Source organism: Nuphar pumila, chromosome 3 (genome assembly GCF_984573655.1).
Source record: "Nuphar pumila chromosome 3, dmNupPumi1.hap1.1, whole genome shotgun sequence".
NCBI classification, from domain to species: Eukaryota; Viridiplantae; Streptophyta; class Magnoliopsida; order Nymphaeales; family Nymphaeaceae; genus Nuphar; species Nuphar pumila.
This window is the reverse complement of record NC_143251.1, coordinates 51,723,204-51,738,848: the sequence shown is the minus strand read 5'-3', so window position 1 is coordinate 51,738,848 and position 15,645 is coordinate 51,723,204. Positions and strand designations below refer to the sequence as shown.

Below are 15,645 nucleotides of genomic sequence, written 5' to 3'. Positions count from 1 at the left end.
TTCAGAATTAAAAAAAATGCCAATTTTTTTGTATTGAGTAGGTTTGGCATGCTTTTTAGTGGATAGGTTTTCATATATATATGAGTAGAGCGCAGCAGCTTGATGAGTATGTGCTTGAGCACCTACTTAATCAATCAGACCATCCATCACACGCTTAATGGATGGTCACGCACAAAAACAAAAACAGGTTTTTTTCACTAAAACATCCTTTAGTGATGTTTTTTTAGCACCACTATAGACATAGGGACATGCGGCGTTATTACAAAATTGTAATCATGCGCGCATCCTTTTGGACATTTAATGGCATTTTTTGACCGCTGCTAAAGCATTTTTGGCCCAAAGTCATCCTTTTTAGCATTTTAACGAGTTTTTTTTTTCGCATGACAGTCCATCAAACACGTGATACGTGATGGACAGTCCGCTTGATTAAGTAGTGCTCAAGCAGCTACTCTCTCTCTCTCTCTCTCTATATATATATATATATAGAGAGAGAGAGAGAGAGAGTTCCTAGAATATGAACACTGGGAAAGATAAGAACCAGTTAGAATTGCTCTTAGTCGACTGATTAGATTCAATCAGATGAGAGATGGTCCTCTTTTTTATTTGCCGCCCAACAAAATGACCTCTCTCTCTCTCTCTCTCTCTTGCGAGGGTTTCTTGGTGGTTGGAGCTTGCTCCAAGCCCTCATTCTTGTCAAAAGTTGCTGGTCCCCAAAAGCCCTACTCGTTTGCACCTTCCCTTACCCTCAAACCCGATTCTCTCTCTCTCTCTCTCTCACTCACTTTTGGTTCCGGGCTAGTCAGAAACCTACTCATTGAAAACTTTTCTTAGTAATTTATACATATCATGTGTGATTTAAATTCTCTTTTGGTTTTGTTGGGATACAGACTTATAATAGGTTGGATAAGCTCAGTAGTCTAGGCTTGCATGGTTAGAGATTGGGTATTGGGCTCATGAATGCTAGGCTGGTTGGTAAGACTTATACATGATTTTTTTTTGACAAAAAATATGATTTTATGTGCTTTAAAAGTAAAAAAAAATTCTAAGCCATTGATTTTGAATCCTTATAAAAACCTATTCACATGTCATAATTTGATACCTACTAAACAAACCATGTAAATTACATTTGTAAGGTTTGATTACAAAAAAACTAAAGAAATGAAAATTTTAGATTGTTCACACTTCCGACCATTAAGAGAAACCAATCTCTTTTGTTTTCTCTCTCTCTCTCTCTCTCTCTCTCTCTATATATATATATATATATATATATATATATATATATATATGCGCTAAATAAAACATGTTAAATGAGCTTTTCGACTTTTTTGATGTTTTTTTGTGCTTCTAACCCTACAAATGTCTTGGGGATGGTCAGTTTGCTAGGAATCCACACCTGAATTACATATTTTTGATAAAAAAAAATGATATTTGGAGCCTTGAAATTTTACAAAGATTTTGGACTGTTGATTTTTTGAACCTTATAAAAAACCACCCATGTATCCAAATTGAACGCTTCGAGAGCTGATCCGATTATGATAACATTGGTATGAATGTTAAGAGGCTAGTCACATAGTTTCATATCTAAACCCAGATCTAAATGTCGTTAATGCGAATCAAACAAGTAAATGTCATCTAAATAAATTGCAAAATGCACTTCTAGAGCTAGTAAATTGAGTTGAATGAGTCCAACTTGAACGGTTCTAGCTTGGTTCATTATTGTAGTAGCGAGCCAGATTGTTTTATAGAAAAAATACATTGCTCCACAACTGGAAGAAATACGATTTAAAAAAAATACATGTAAAATATCTTTAAAATACATCTTTTTCTACTAACTGACAACCTTATATTAGTTGAATTGAACCAAGTACCTATTATTCATATTCAGCTTGCCGAGCCTATTTTAGGAATTTAAATAAGCTCTTCACGAACCCAACATCAGGTGAACTCATTTTCAGACCTACTTTTCATGTCCAAGTAGAATTTGGGTTGGATCCTTATTAGTTACAAACATACCTGAATTCATAGAAGGCCGGGAATTAGTGGTGTCAATGGGTCGGGTTTGATCTAGACTCGACCTGTACCAAACCCCATAGGGTTAGGTTTGGTGATAAAAAAGGTGGTCCGATTAAAAACCGTGTCAGACCCAAAGAATCCAATTAGTAAATGCAGCCAAGTATGGTTTGTGAAGACTCAGATCTGACCTGTGTTTTGATTAAGATCCGTGTTTTTTTAATATAAAAAAGTATTATTTTACCGAGTATGAACCAGATTTGGTTCATATAATCATTATAGAACCGGGTATAGTTTATCTTATAGTGGATCATATAGGACCCGGTCCAGATCTGGTACCAGCACCTCAAAGACAGATCCAGGTTGGGACTCACTGGATCCGAACCTGATCCGACCCGTAGACAACCGTCACTGGATTTTTTGTGCGTCATATGTGATCGGCAATCTATTCGAGAATGTGATGGATGCAGGAGATAGGGAAACGTGTGCCCTGTCCTTGAAGCAATTAAAGACACACTCTCTCTCTCACTCTGAGTTTGTTGCGTCAGGATCGTCCCTTCCTTCTCTGTGATCTTCCCGCTCCTTAGATCGCGTGCGACGTGCTCCCGCATCGACGCATGTACGGTCTCTCTCTCTCTCTCTCTGTGTGTGGCTGGAAAAGGGACTCGGTATGGTCCTTTTCCAGCCGGTTCTCTCAGCATGTCTGGCCGGCTGGCCAGAAAAGGCTTGATCTGGCCCTTTCCTTCCATTCTCTCGGTCTCTCTTGCCGGCCATAAAAGGACCTCGGGCTGGCCCTTTTCCGGCCCGTTCTCTCAGTGTCTTTGGTTAGTTCAGTTTGATTTGGTTGATTAAGTTGGTGGCATCTCGCTGTATTTATGGTTGGAATCAGCTGTATCAGCTTTCCCCTTTTCCTCTTATTAGTCATGTAAGCTGTGAAATAATATGAAACTCCTAATCAAGTTCGTTGTTCAATTTGATTTTTACTTTTCGTATGTGGATGGAGATGGTTGTCTAAGGAATCAGTTACCAACATGATATGAAACACTGTATGAGTAGAGTGGCACATCTATATGCTTTAGAAGTGCCGATTCACTTGTTTTCTTCGATAAGCTGAAGCTGCACCATTTGTATTGCTACGAATATGCTTTAGAACCGTCAATCAAACATGTTTTTTGATCAGCTTGGCTTTAACATTTGCACGACGGCTAGTTGGTTTGTCTTAGATTTGGTAAACCCACCATTCACAACGAGTTTGCGCAAACTTAACCAAGATTGAAAGTTATATGGTGCAGCAACCAACTTACTTTTGCGGCTTGACAGGAGCTAGACGATATATTATCTGCTCAGGTTACAACAATAGGGTACCAGCTGCGCAGAACAAGCCCTGCACTATTTTAAACCATCTATTGTTTGTATGTTCTTTTGTAAGTAGAATGTTTTAATCTCAAACTGTGCACACGTTACCATATCTACTGTTTGGCACAATACTGTGCTTGCCATATGTAAGACTTACCATTTGTTGTGTTAAATATTAAGGCCAGATATGTGAATTCTGGTTGTCGTTTTGGTGTTCTTGTTTACTATTCTTTTTTCTAGGTTGGTTTTGTTTGAATGGAAAAGCTTGTCCTATTGTTTCTTACTTTGGATATGATGATGGTGTTGTGTGAAGTGTTCATAATTGTGCTTGTAGTGATGCTTAAAATGAAAAATTGAAATGCTTATCTTAATAACATAACAAACTCAGTTTTTATCCATGATTAACTGTTATGAGTTATTCAAAATCGGGTTACTGTCATCCAAATGGAAACTTTCAGTTAATTGGGTTACTTACAAGTTTACAACTGTCATCCAAACAACAAAACCAGGTTTTCACGGTCTTTCAGAAACTAGGTTTTACACCAGGCAATGTTGTGCGTAGCATAGCTCTCCACCAAACTATGAAGTGAGGTGTAAAACGTAAGCCTGCAAAATATATTTCAAAAAAATTACAAAAACTATAAAAAATATCTCAAAATACAAATAAATAAGTGAAATGCTTTATTGATGAAGCAACACTGTAACAACCAATAAGAAATACAAAATCTCAAATAAATACTGAAAAATATGAGAATAACATGTAAAAGTAACATTAATAAAACAACTTGGTCTATCTAAGTATCTAACGAATAAAATATAAGCATTCAATGAAAAATTAACAAAATCGCTAACAATCAAATTCCTCAACAACATCATATAATGCACACAAATTCATCTAAAGTTCTAAACAAACATTAAGCTAATTTTTTATGCATGCTTGCTTGAAAAATTAGTTCTATCAAACTAATAAAATCACACATAATAATCCATATATGCACTTAGTCTCACAAACAAAAAAGCAAACATTTTCATTTAGCAAAAAAATTATTTTTAATTTCCATGATGTAGCAGTCAGTTACTGTACATACACAGTCACATGCATATTTGCAAATAATCACACAAAATGAAAGCATCAATTTCACATATACGATTTTTATATAAACAAACTAAACAAATTGACATATACAATTTTTATATACAATCAATTAATTGAAAAAGATCCAGTCATTAATAAGAGGATGGAGGGAAGAAGAAAAAGGATGGAAGAAGAAGAAGAAAATTGGAAGGTTAGGAAGAACTGAAGAAGAAGGATAACAAAAGATGAAGAAGATTGGAAGAAGAACAAAAGAAAGTGGAGGAGGGAGAAGAATGGAAGAAGAAAAGAAAGGAGGGAAAAAGAAGAAAAAAGAGAGGAAGAAGGGAAGAAGAAAGACGTGAAGGAGAAAAATGGATATATATATATATATATATATATAGAGAGAGAGAGAGAGAGGGGTACCTGGTGCTCTCCTTATTCTTCCTTTTGACAGGGGAGAGAGGGGGGTTTGACCTGACCCATCGTGCCTCCCTCTTTTTCTTTTTTTTGCGTATTAGATTTGGGTCAAATTAGGGCTTTGACCCCCATTTGCCCCAACCAGTTTGAGGCATGCAGTCAATTACTATACATACACAGTCACATGCATATTTGCAAATAATCACACAAAATGAAAGCATCAATTTCACATATACGATTTTTATATAAACAAACTAAACAAATTTTCATATACAGTTTTTATATACAATCAATTAATTGAAAAAAATCCAGTCATTAATAAGATGGAGGGAAGAAGAAAAAGGACGGAAGAAGGAGAAGATTGGAAGGAGAGGAAGAACTGAAGAAGAAGGATGACAAAAGAAGAAGAATACTGGAAGAACAAAAGAAAGTGGAGGAGGGAGAAGAATGGAAGAAGAAAAGGAAGGAGGAAAAAAGAAGAAAAAGAGAGGAAGAAGAAAGACGTGAAGGAGAAAAATGTATATATATATATACATAAAGAGAGAGAGAGAGAGAGAGAGAGAGAGAGAGAGAGAGAGAGAGAGAGAGAGAGAGAGAGAGATGGTAGTACCTGGTGCTCTCCTTATTCTTCCTTTTGACAGGGGGGGGTTGACCTGACCCATCGTGCCTCTGTCTTTTTTTTTTTTGAATATTAGATTTGGGTCAAATGGGGGCTTTGACCCCCATTTGCCTCAACCAGTTTGAGGCGTGCGCTTGAGCCTAAGGTGCACCTTGCCTCAAGGCCTATGAGGTGCACACCTTGGGCTTTTTGCGCTACACATGTGTGCCTCAAGGCACAAATGCCATTTCCTTGAGGTGAAGCATGATTTTTGCGCCTTGAGGCACGCTCTTCACAACACTGGCACTAGGTTTTCTCAGCCTGTCATTCAAATGGTTCTTGAATGAAAGAAAAAGATGAACAAAAGGGGGGCGGTATTGGTAGGTTTAATGAAAAATCATGAAATAAAGTAAATAAAAATTAATAAAGAAAAGGAAAAACTTACCTTGACGTCAATGGGGAGGCTGCTGAGGAGCTTGGAGAGGAGGAAGGCAATAAGGGAAGTTGGAAAAGCATAGGGGGCGACCCCCCATGTGGGTATTTATAATTTTTTTTTCTTTTTAGGGTTTGGCTTAAAGAGTTCCATTTTGGTTGGAATTATGAAAAAATCCAACTCTAGGGAGGTCGACCCCCTATAGAGTTTTAGTTTTAATAAAAGTTTTGACTAAAACCCTAATGAAGTTCTAAAGAAGTTGGGAAACTTCCAAATGTGGCACCACCTAGGTGGGCCCCACACTTAGTTTTTAAAACAAATAAATAAAGATTTTTTAAAAAAGTTTAAAACAAAAGATACAAAATAAAAGTCCTAATTAAATTCACGTTTTGGCTTTTGACTTTTCAAACTCCAAACTTAATTAAAACTCTAACTAAACCTAATTGGACTTAAATACCCTCAAATGTGGCAGCACCTATGTGGACCCCATTTGGTTTTTAAAATTGATTTTAAAAAGTTAAAATAAAGGGGTTAAAAACAAGATTTTCAAGAAGCTTTTAAAAGACACCTACATTTGTAAAAAATTTTGTATTTTGAAATAGATAAAACATGAAATAAAATAAAATTGAATAAAGATGAAAAAATTAGGGTTGGCGCCCCCTACAGGGTGGGCCCCACTTAAAGAAAATTAAGAAAATTGAAAATTGGTTTAAAAATCAAATTTAAAACTAATCCAGATCGTTTTTCTAAGGAAATGTTTTTGAAATAAGGAATGTAAAGTCCGGGGGGTTGGCCAAATGGAAAATATCGATTTAAAACCCAGGTTTTTGAAATTGATTTCGAAAGAAAGGTTTTAAAATCGGGTATGGATCTAATATTTTGAAAATAAGAGTGCTGGATCTCGAAAATGATATGCAATGATATGAAATGCGATAAAATGCAATGAAATGACATGAAATACAATGCAATGACATGCGAAATGCGAACCCTGGATGATGGATTTGAAGTCCCAGACCCTTGGCAGAGACAAAGAATTGAAAATTCCTATCTAAGGATAGAAATTGGGTATTGGATATCAGATCTAATCCAAATGCGAATTGGATCTCGGATATAACTAAAATTTCGGAGGAGTTGATCTGAGCCCAGACTGGCGCTTGTATCAGCTTGGGAAAATGATAGAATTGATATTCTAGATAAAATGATCGAGAAATGATTTTGCCTCCGCAGGGCAAAGAGTGACACTGAAAACGAGGTTTGAACTGATTTGAATTGGTTTTAACTGGGTTTTAGGGTTTCTAAACTCAGATAAACTAAAAGACACTGACGCAACTAAATTCCTAGACTTGATGATTGAAAAATGATACAATTCTCAGAGAAATGGTGAGAAATGAACACTGGAGTGAAGTGGATTACGAAAATATACTGGGTTTGAGTTAAAATGAAGGTCAGAAATACTGAGATAAACTAAATCTGGAACTCAAACACTAGCTGGACTGACTGGGATTAGCTCAATTTCAATTGAAATGAGCTCTAAGACTGTGAGAAATGAATTTGAACTGGAACTGGACCACTTGAACTCCTGTTGAGCTCGAGCTAGACTCAGGGGAATAGGGTCGTCAGGAAATTACTGACTCTAGAACAATTGACTTGGATTCGAGCTAGAAATGAGTTCAAATTCGGCTAAAATGAACATAAATGATCAGGATTCACTCATCGTGAGTTAGAAATGACAGACATTCTAACCGTTCTGAACTTAAAACTAAGTTTGGTTGACTTTAACTGACGGAGATCTAAGGTGACCTAGGGGTAAAATGGTAATTTTATTGACAAAAAGGGGGCAAAATGACACCTAAACTAGAATGGACCTAGGGGTAGGTTGACCTATGGGGATTGGCATATGTTAAAGGGGATGTCTAAGAATGAATGAGAGAGTGAGGGGAGGAAGAACAAGAGTTAGGGCAGCAAGAACAGGACAGGGTATTACCCCACCCGCTTTTTTTTTTCAACTGTTCACCCATCATGTTTTCGACAAGGGGTGGAACGATGGAACACCATTCCAGAGGCACGACCACGTCCAACGGTTGTTAGAGAGGGCGTGATTTGTGGTTGTGCCGTCCCAAATCACGCCCAGACAAGCCATCAAACAAGCCTATAAGGGCCAGCTCATGGATTGCAGTTTATTATATCGTATCCTTTCACACATGACTTCTACTCTTGCAGCTCGAGATCAAGTTCCATGGGACATTGGATATGGAAAAGGGGCATCTCTCTTCTCGTCTTCAAAGACAGGCACCTGAGAGAGAGAGAGAGAGAGAGAGAGAGAGAGAGAGTGAGAGAGAGAGAGAGAGAGAGAGCCCATGCCAAAAAACTTTTAAGGGCCCATTTGAATGACAAGCTGAGAAAACCTAGTTTACAAAAGACCTTGAAAACCTGATGATGTGCCTATTTTAAGGTCAATTAGGTGAGAGATGGAGCCCGACTGTCATTCCGGATCTAGGTCCAATTGTGCAACAAATACGTGTAATAAGAGGGACCAAGACCCATTTCCTTAGTGCCACACAAATAAAAAGGCTGCATTAGGGCACACTAGGATTCTGGTTTTGCTGTTTGGATGATAGTTGTTAACTTATATGTAACCTAATTGTTTGAAAGTTTACGTTTGGATCAGAGTTACCGGAAGCACCTAGGTAAGTGGGGAAGCGCGAAACGTTGCGCTTCCAAAATGCGTAGGGAAGCGCCATTTTTTAATGGGAAACACGCTTCTCTTTTATGGGAAGCACACTTCCCATCACGCTTCCCCCATTTTTTCAATTTTTTTGTATTTTTTATTTTTTATTTTTTATTTTTATTTTTTTTCGCTTCCCCCTCGTTTCCTAGATCGCTTCCGGTTCGCTTCCAAGACGATTCCCGATTCGCTCCTAAGTGGTCCCATGCTTTCTGCTTCCTAAAATTTTGAAAGTGCCTCGCTTCCCGCACCCGCTTCCCCTATCGCTTTCTTCTCCTGCTTCCTCAACTGGCAACCATGGTTTAGATGACAGTAACTTGATTTCGAAATTCTTTTACCAAAATAACATGTAACATTAATCATGTGTAAAAGAAGGGTCCCTCACCCAAAAACACTCAGTTATGTCAATCACATAAGCATTTAAGTTTTTCATTGTAAGCATCACTACATTCACAATTATGAGCATTTCCTGTGTCCGACACTATTATATTATCCAAAATACATACGAATTAACAGTATATGCCTTTCCATTCAAACAAAAGCAACCAAAAGAAGAATAATAGGCAAGAACACCAAATGATAACTAAAATCCACATTTCTCATTTATGGCCTTAGTATTTAACACATGAAATGATCTGTCTTACATATGGAAAACACTAGATATGGTAACGTGATAAAAACATGACACTTACAAAAGAACATACAAACAATAGATGGTTTAAAATGGGACAGGGCCTTGAAATGATTGTATACTTTAACCATTTTCGAGGTCATTGTTAACTGCTTATATCAACTACAAAATATATTATTAATTTAATAAAAATAACATGTGAAAAAATATCATCTATATACCCTTTATACATGCAATTAACACAACTACCTACAACAACCACTCTAAAAACTAACTACTTACAATAACCCTATTACCCCTATTAAATGTTTTTGCACAATCAACCCCAACCTTATTACACTAATTGAATGCTTGTGCACAATCAAACATAAATATGAAAACAAGTTATATAAAACCATCAAATATTAAATAAAAGACAAACAAATAAATATAAATCAAGTGCAACACCAACAAATACATATATCTATGAAAAAACTTAAATATAGTAAAACCTAAACGAAAAATCTAGTGTCAAATATTAAATAAAACACAAGCAAATATATATAATTCATTCAGGCCAACATCCAAACACAAATACTATAAGGCTATTAAATATATATATCTACAAAAAAAACTTAAGAATGTAACAAAACAATATATATGGATCTCAACTTTCGACCTAACCGGAAGACAAGAAAGTTGATAGAAAGAATGTCGCAACCTCGTCAAAATGTTGCAATATGAACCTTATAGGAATTGTCACAAATGGGAGAGGAAAAAGGATTAAGTGATTGACATAACTGAGTGTTTTTGGGTGAGGGACCCTTCTTTTACCCATGATTAATGTTACATGTTATTTTGGTAAAAGAATTTCGAAATCAGGTTAGTGTCATCCAAACGTAAACTTTCAGACAATTAGGTTACATATAAGTTAAGAGCGGTCATCCAAACAGCAAAACCAGAATCATAGTGTGCCCTAATGAAGCCTTTTTATTGGTGTGACACTAAGGAAATGGGTCTTTGGTCCCTCTTATTACACACATTTGGCCCACAATTGGACCTAGATTCAGAATGACACTCGGGCTCCATCTCTCACCTAATTAACCTAAAAGAAGGCACATCACCAGGTTTTCAAGGTCTTTTGTAAACTAGGTTTTACACCAGGTTTTCACAGCCTGTCATTCAAATGGGGCCTTAAAAGTTTTTTGGCGGGGGCTCTCTCTGTATTTGTTACTGAGAGTTTTTGTGGCACCAGTCTCTTTCTCTCAGGTGTCTGTCTTTGAAAACGAGAAGAGGGATGCCCCTTTTCCATATCCAATGTCCCATGGAGCTTGATCTCGAGATTCAAGAGTAGCGGTCGTGTGTAGAGGGATATGCTATAATAAGCTTTAATCCATTAGCAGGCCCTTATAGGCTTGTTTGATGGCTTATTCAGGGCGTGATTTGGGACAACACGACCACAAATCACGCCCTCTCTAACAATCGTTGGACGCGGCCGTGCCTCTGGAATGGTGTTCCATCGTTCCACCCCTTGTCGAAAACATGATGGGTGAACAGTTGAAAAAAAGAGCGGGTGGGGTTATACCCCCTACTATTCTCGCTGCCCTAACTCTTGTTCTTCCTCCCCTCACTCTCTCTCAGCCCTCCGGCGAGCGTTTCTCCTGCCCCTCTCTGAGCATCCCTCCAGTGTCATCTCTGACCTTACCTCCTCTGCCCTAGGCTGCACGTCTCTTTCTCTCTCTCGATCCATATTCTTTTTTGGTATTTGGATCCAATTCAAGATCCATATTTGGGGCAAAAATTCATGATTTTTGACATACGTTCATAATTATATCCAATATGATACCAATTATAACATTTGTATATCGAAAATATGGTTTGCGCATTTGTTTTACGTAGGTTTTATACTTTTTTCGTATTTGTATCCAATTCGAGATCCATATCCAGGGCTAAATTTCATCATATACATGTTAAAACATGGATAATGGTGGGGCAGATCGGGTTGTACGATCTAAAACGAAGTTATTCGACCCATTATCTATGTGTGTCCAAGTTGTCTGCATATTGTAAATCAAACACCGGACATAAGGAACACAATTTTCCTATATGGTCAAACAAACGTTGGATGAAGTATAATTGTTACAGAACAAACATAACATGTGTTTTATCTGTTTTGTTCGTTCATTCCATTCAATCTTGGACAGACAATTAAAAAGCCCTATGACTGCACTCTTGCGTCGCCATAGCTAGGGATGGCAGTAGACCAGGGCAGAGATGGGGGACAAGGTCTCCACCCTCGCCCCATCTCAAAATTTTGCCCTCCTTCCCTGCCTGTTTCCCCAGTCCTTTTGGCGCTTCCGCCTTCCACCGTTAGAGGAAGGCGTTGAAGGAGGAGAGAAATGCGAGCTCGTGTAGCTCCGTAGGGGAAGAAGAGGAAGGAGAGATTTGAGAAAGGGTTTCATGTGTGTGTATATATATAGGATCTTATAATATGTATAAAGGTATAATAGTAATTTCCTTAACAGGGATCAGGAATGGGGTGGGGGCGGTGCATGAGCAAGAGTAAGTCCATCCCTGCCTCCATCCCCGCACGGATTTTGATTTTAAAATCCATCGACCAGCTTATGCTCCTTCGTAAAGGGCTTGTGAGTGACTTGGGGGATAAAACACTTTATTATACTGTTTTTGTTTATATAAAAACACACTATTATGAATCTTGTAACTTGTTAGCTTAGTTTTGTTGTTTAATATGTATATTATATCATAGTTTGCTTTTTTCTTATGAGATATGCATGCTATTCATAGCATATCATCTTGATTATTTAATGTTTGATGTCTTATGCATGCCATTCATTGCATACAATTGTTTTGATATATGATATTGTAGTTTTATCTTATACAATTCATCATTGTTTCTTGTGTTATGATTTTTTTACAGAAAAATTCCTGATTCTTTTTTTATTTTTTAGATGTTTTATCTAAAACATACAATTTTTTATGATACGATACGATACGATACATCTCTTATTTTGAGCCCGGCCGATACGGGTTACAGTACTCAATTTACAACCTTGGTCTCTGCTTAATATGGTTGTGAAGCTTGTAGTTTTGTTTCCCTTTGAGAAGCCATGATATATTAAAACAACCTAATGATGACATTTTTTCTCCAAAGCCTATTATTCAAGGTTTATTCATATGGTGAATGAGGCAAAATGCTTGGCAAAATTTTCCCTTATGTGCAAGCTTTACTTTCAGTTTGTGTAATGGTATGTTGAAATTTTAGTTCAGTTGGGTTATGTTATCTAAGCTTGCTTTAGGCACGAATACTTGTATCTTGTTAGATGAAAAGATGACTTTGCATGTATTACATCTTGTTTTCTCTTGTAGTTATGATGCTCACAAGTATATGATGTTTGTTGTTATTGTTGTTTTTCAGAAAATATGGCCCTTGTCCTTGTAAAAAATAACAATGAAAGTGGTGAGGGTCATTCTCACATGAAAGATGTTATTGATTTGGAGGGTAGTTGTTTGGTTCCAAAGGTTGGTATGGAGTTTGATGATCATGTTCATGCATATGAGTTATACAATATGTATGCTCATAGTCAAGGATTTAGTGTTCGGATTGGTTCTTGGGATAAGAATAGTAAGGGAGAGATAACACGCAAGGCATTTCTATGTAATAGGCAAGGATATACTCCCAAAAAAGGTGGTTCTATTAGAGTAAGAACAAATGGAAGATGTGGTTGTCTTGCACGAATGATTGTGAATAGAGGACCAAATGGTAAATTACATGTGTCACAGTTTGAAGCTAAGCACAATCATCCCGTTGTTAGTCCTAACAAAGTGAACACATTATGGTCCCATCGAAGAAAAATGCAACCAAAGATTGCAGTTTCGACAGATAACTCGGGTGTGGGGCTTAAGGATGCATCTATTTATATGAGAAAGCAAAATGGAGACGGTAAAGATCCTGCACATTTACCATTGGAGTACAAGAACTACTTGAGGAAAAAGCGATCCATTACCTCAAAGTATGGCGATGCAGGGGCTGTATTGCAATATGTACAAGACAAGTCTATGAATGACCCTTCTTTTTTTAGTGCATTGCAACTTGATAAAGATGAATTGATAACAAACGTATTCTGGGCAGATGCAAGGTCAAGGGTAGATTATGATTGCTTTGGGGACGTTGTTTGCTTTGATACCATGTTGAGAGCCAATAAATGTGGTTGGCCTTTTGCACTATTTTCCGGTGTAAATCATCACAAACAAAGTGTTATCTTTGGTACAACACTGTTATATGATCAAACAATTGAATCTTTTGAGTGGTTGTTTCAAACTTTTGAAGGAGCCATGAAAGGAAAACAACCAAAAGTAATATTAACTGATCAAGATCAAGCAATAACAAATGCTGTACTCAAGGTGTGGCCTACCACATGCCATCAGTTGTGTGTGCGACATATCTTTCATAATGGTGCAAAACACTTGGGTCGTGTATTTAATAAGGGAACTGACCTTAGGAATGACTTTAGCAATTGTTTGTTTCATTGTGATGATCATGATAGTTTCTTATCTGCGTGGCAGAATATGTTGGATAAACATAATCTTGTGGGCAATACATGGTTGGCAGACTTGTTCAATGAAAAAGAAAAATGGGCAGTAGCTTATGGACAGGACAAGTTTTGTGCTGGTATGAATACAACTGAAATGAATGAAAGCATGGTCAATATTTTGAAAACATACTTAAATTCAAAATTAGATCTTTTGAGTTTTCTTAAGAATTATGAGGAGCTGATAGATGATCAAAGGGATGCTGAATTCAAGGAGGATAACAAAGCGAATGAAACGACTCCAGCGATGTTGTATACACATTTATTAAGAGAAGCTGCAAAAGTTTACACACCGAATGTCTTTGAAATGGTTAGAAAGGAGGCGTTGGGGGTTTTGGACTGTGATATTGATTGTTTGAGTGGAGTTGAACAACTTTTCATGTATAAAATCACATCTATGCAGACTGTTAAAGAACATGTTGTCAGCTTTGACTCATCCCATTTTACAGTTACTTGCAGCTGCAGAAAGTTTGAGTCCATGGGCATTTTATGTTGTCATGCTTTGAAAGTGCTTGATCATGCCAAAGTTAAACAAATTCCAGAACAGTACATACTGAAAAGGTGGACAAAGCATGCTAAAATTGGTGTAAGCGATCATTCTCTGTTCCAGATAGATAATGATAAGAAGTCAGTAGTAGCAACTCGTTGCAATCTTATTTATGATACTTTGATTAAGATTGCAACAAGGGCTTCAAAAAGTGGGGATCCATGCCAGTTCCTTGAAAGTCAATCCATAGTGATTATGAAAGAAGTGGAGAGCATGTTGAAAAAGGATATAGAGTAAGATGCATTTTAGCAACCTCACTCGAGTTTCAATTTATTTATGAACGATGAGTTTCTCCTCTTGCTCAGCAGTACAACTGGATAGATATTACACAGACGTGAATATCATAGAGAGATATAGGGGAAAGCTTGTGGAAGAAAAGGAAGGACTCTTGCAATCAAGGCTGCCATAGGATAAGAACATGCTTGAGAGAAGAAAAAGTCAAAAAGAAGAAAATTTTAGTAGATGCGGCATTTGTTAGTGTACAAAGGCCATCGCTAATACCTCCAAGGTGTGTGTATGTGTACATGTGAGGTGTGGTGCGTATGTTGACTTAAAATTGTTTATTATTGATATTTTCAGATCTTATTGCATTTCTCTACTAACATAAAGAGTTATTTTTTCTGTTCTTGCATAGGAAAGGATGCTACTTACAGTCACTTGGTGATCTAGATTTCCACCTAACATGTAATGCCCTACTGGATATTTAAGCGGTGCACATTGAAATGCAGGTTGATTTTGTGCTAACCTTTTTCAAAAATGTTGTTTTTCATTTGATGTTTGTTGTTTGTTTTCATAAGAGAGGTGTATGTGATATTGTAGGAGCAAACCTAGAAACCTTAGCTCAATGTGCTCATGCTATTGACGGATCCACCAAAGTTCATTTGGAGTTTTCCTACCATCTCATGGAAGGCTACTTTCACATAAATGTTTTACTGAATCAAATGGATAACATTATATTTAATCAGTTAATCCATAATTGATTCGTATTGTAATATGGTTTCGCAAATTGTCTACAAGAGAAAATTCATAAACAAGCTAGCTGACAATTTGATGCACATATAATAAGTATCATTGTCCCAAATTTTCTATTGTTTCATCATTGAAATTGTTTAGTTTCAACATTCAACTTCTTCTTTTGCCTTTTTGTTATTTGAAATCATTGATAACCAAGAACTGGAACTAATTTAGTGATATTTTGTGCATTTCACTATAAATATTGGATAATGATCTCGAATCCATTTTGTTGAAGTCCTTGGTAGATGCT

The 15,645-nt window shown here is 36.9% G+C and overlaps 1 protein-coding gene across 1 annotated transcript; it reads left to right on the top strand.

Moving 5' to 3' along the window:
* Positions 1–2,542: 2,542 nt before the first annotated feature.
* Positions 2,543–14,834, top strand: LOC149842881 (protein FAR1-RELATED SEQUENCE 5-like). Its single transcript, XM_090001620.1, has 2 exons — positions 2,543–2,629; positions 12,661–14,834. Exon 2 carries the CDS (start codon positions 12,666–12,668, stop codon positions 14,616–14,618), a length of 1,953 nt encoding a protein of 650 aa, XP_089857746.1. The 5' UTR covers positions 2,543–2,629; positions 12,661–12,665; the 3' UTR covers positions 14,619–14,834.
* The last annotated feature ends 811 nt before the right edge of the window (positions 14,835–15,645 follow it).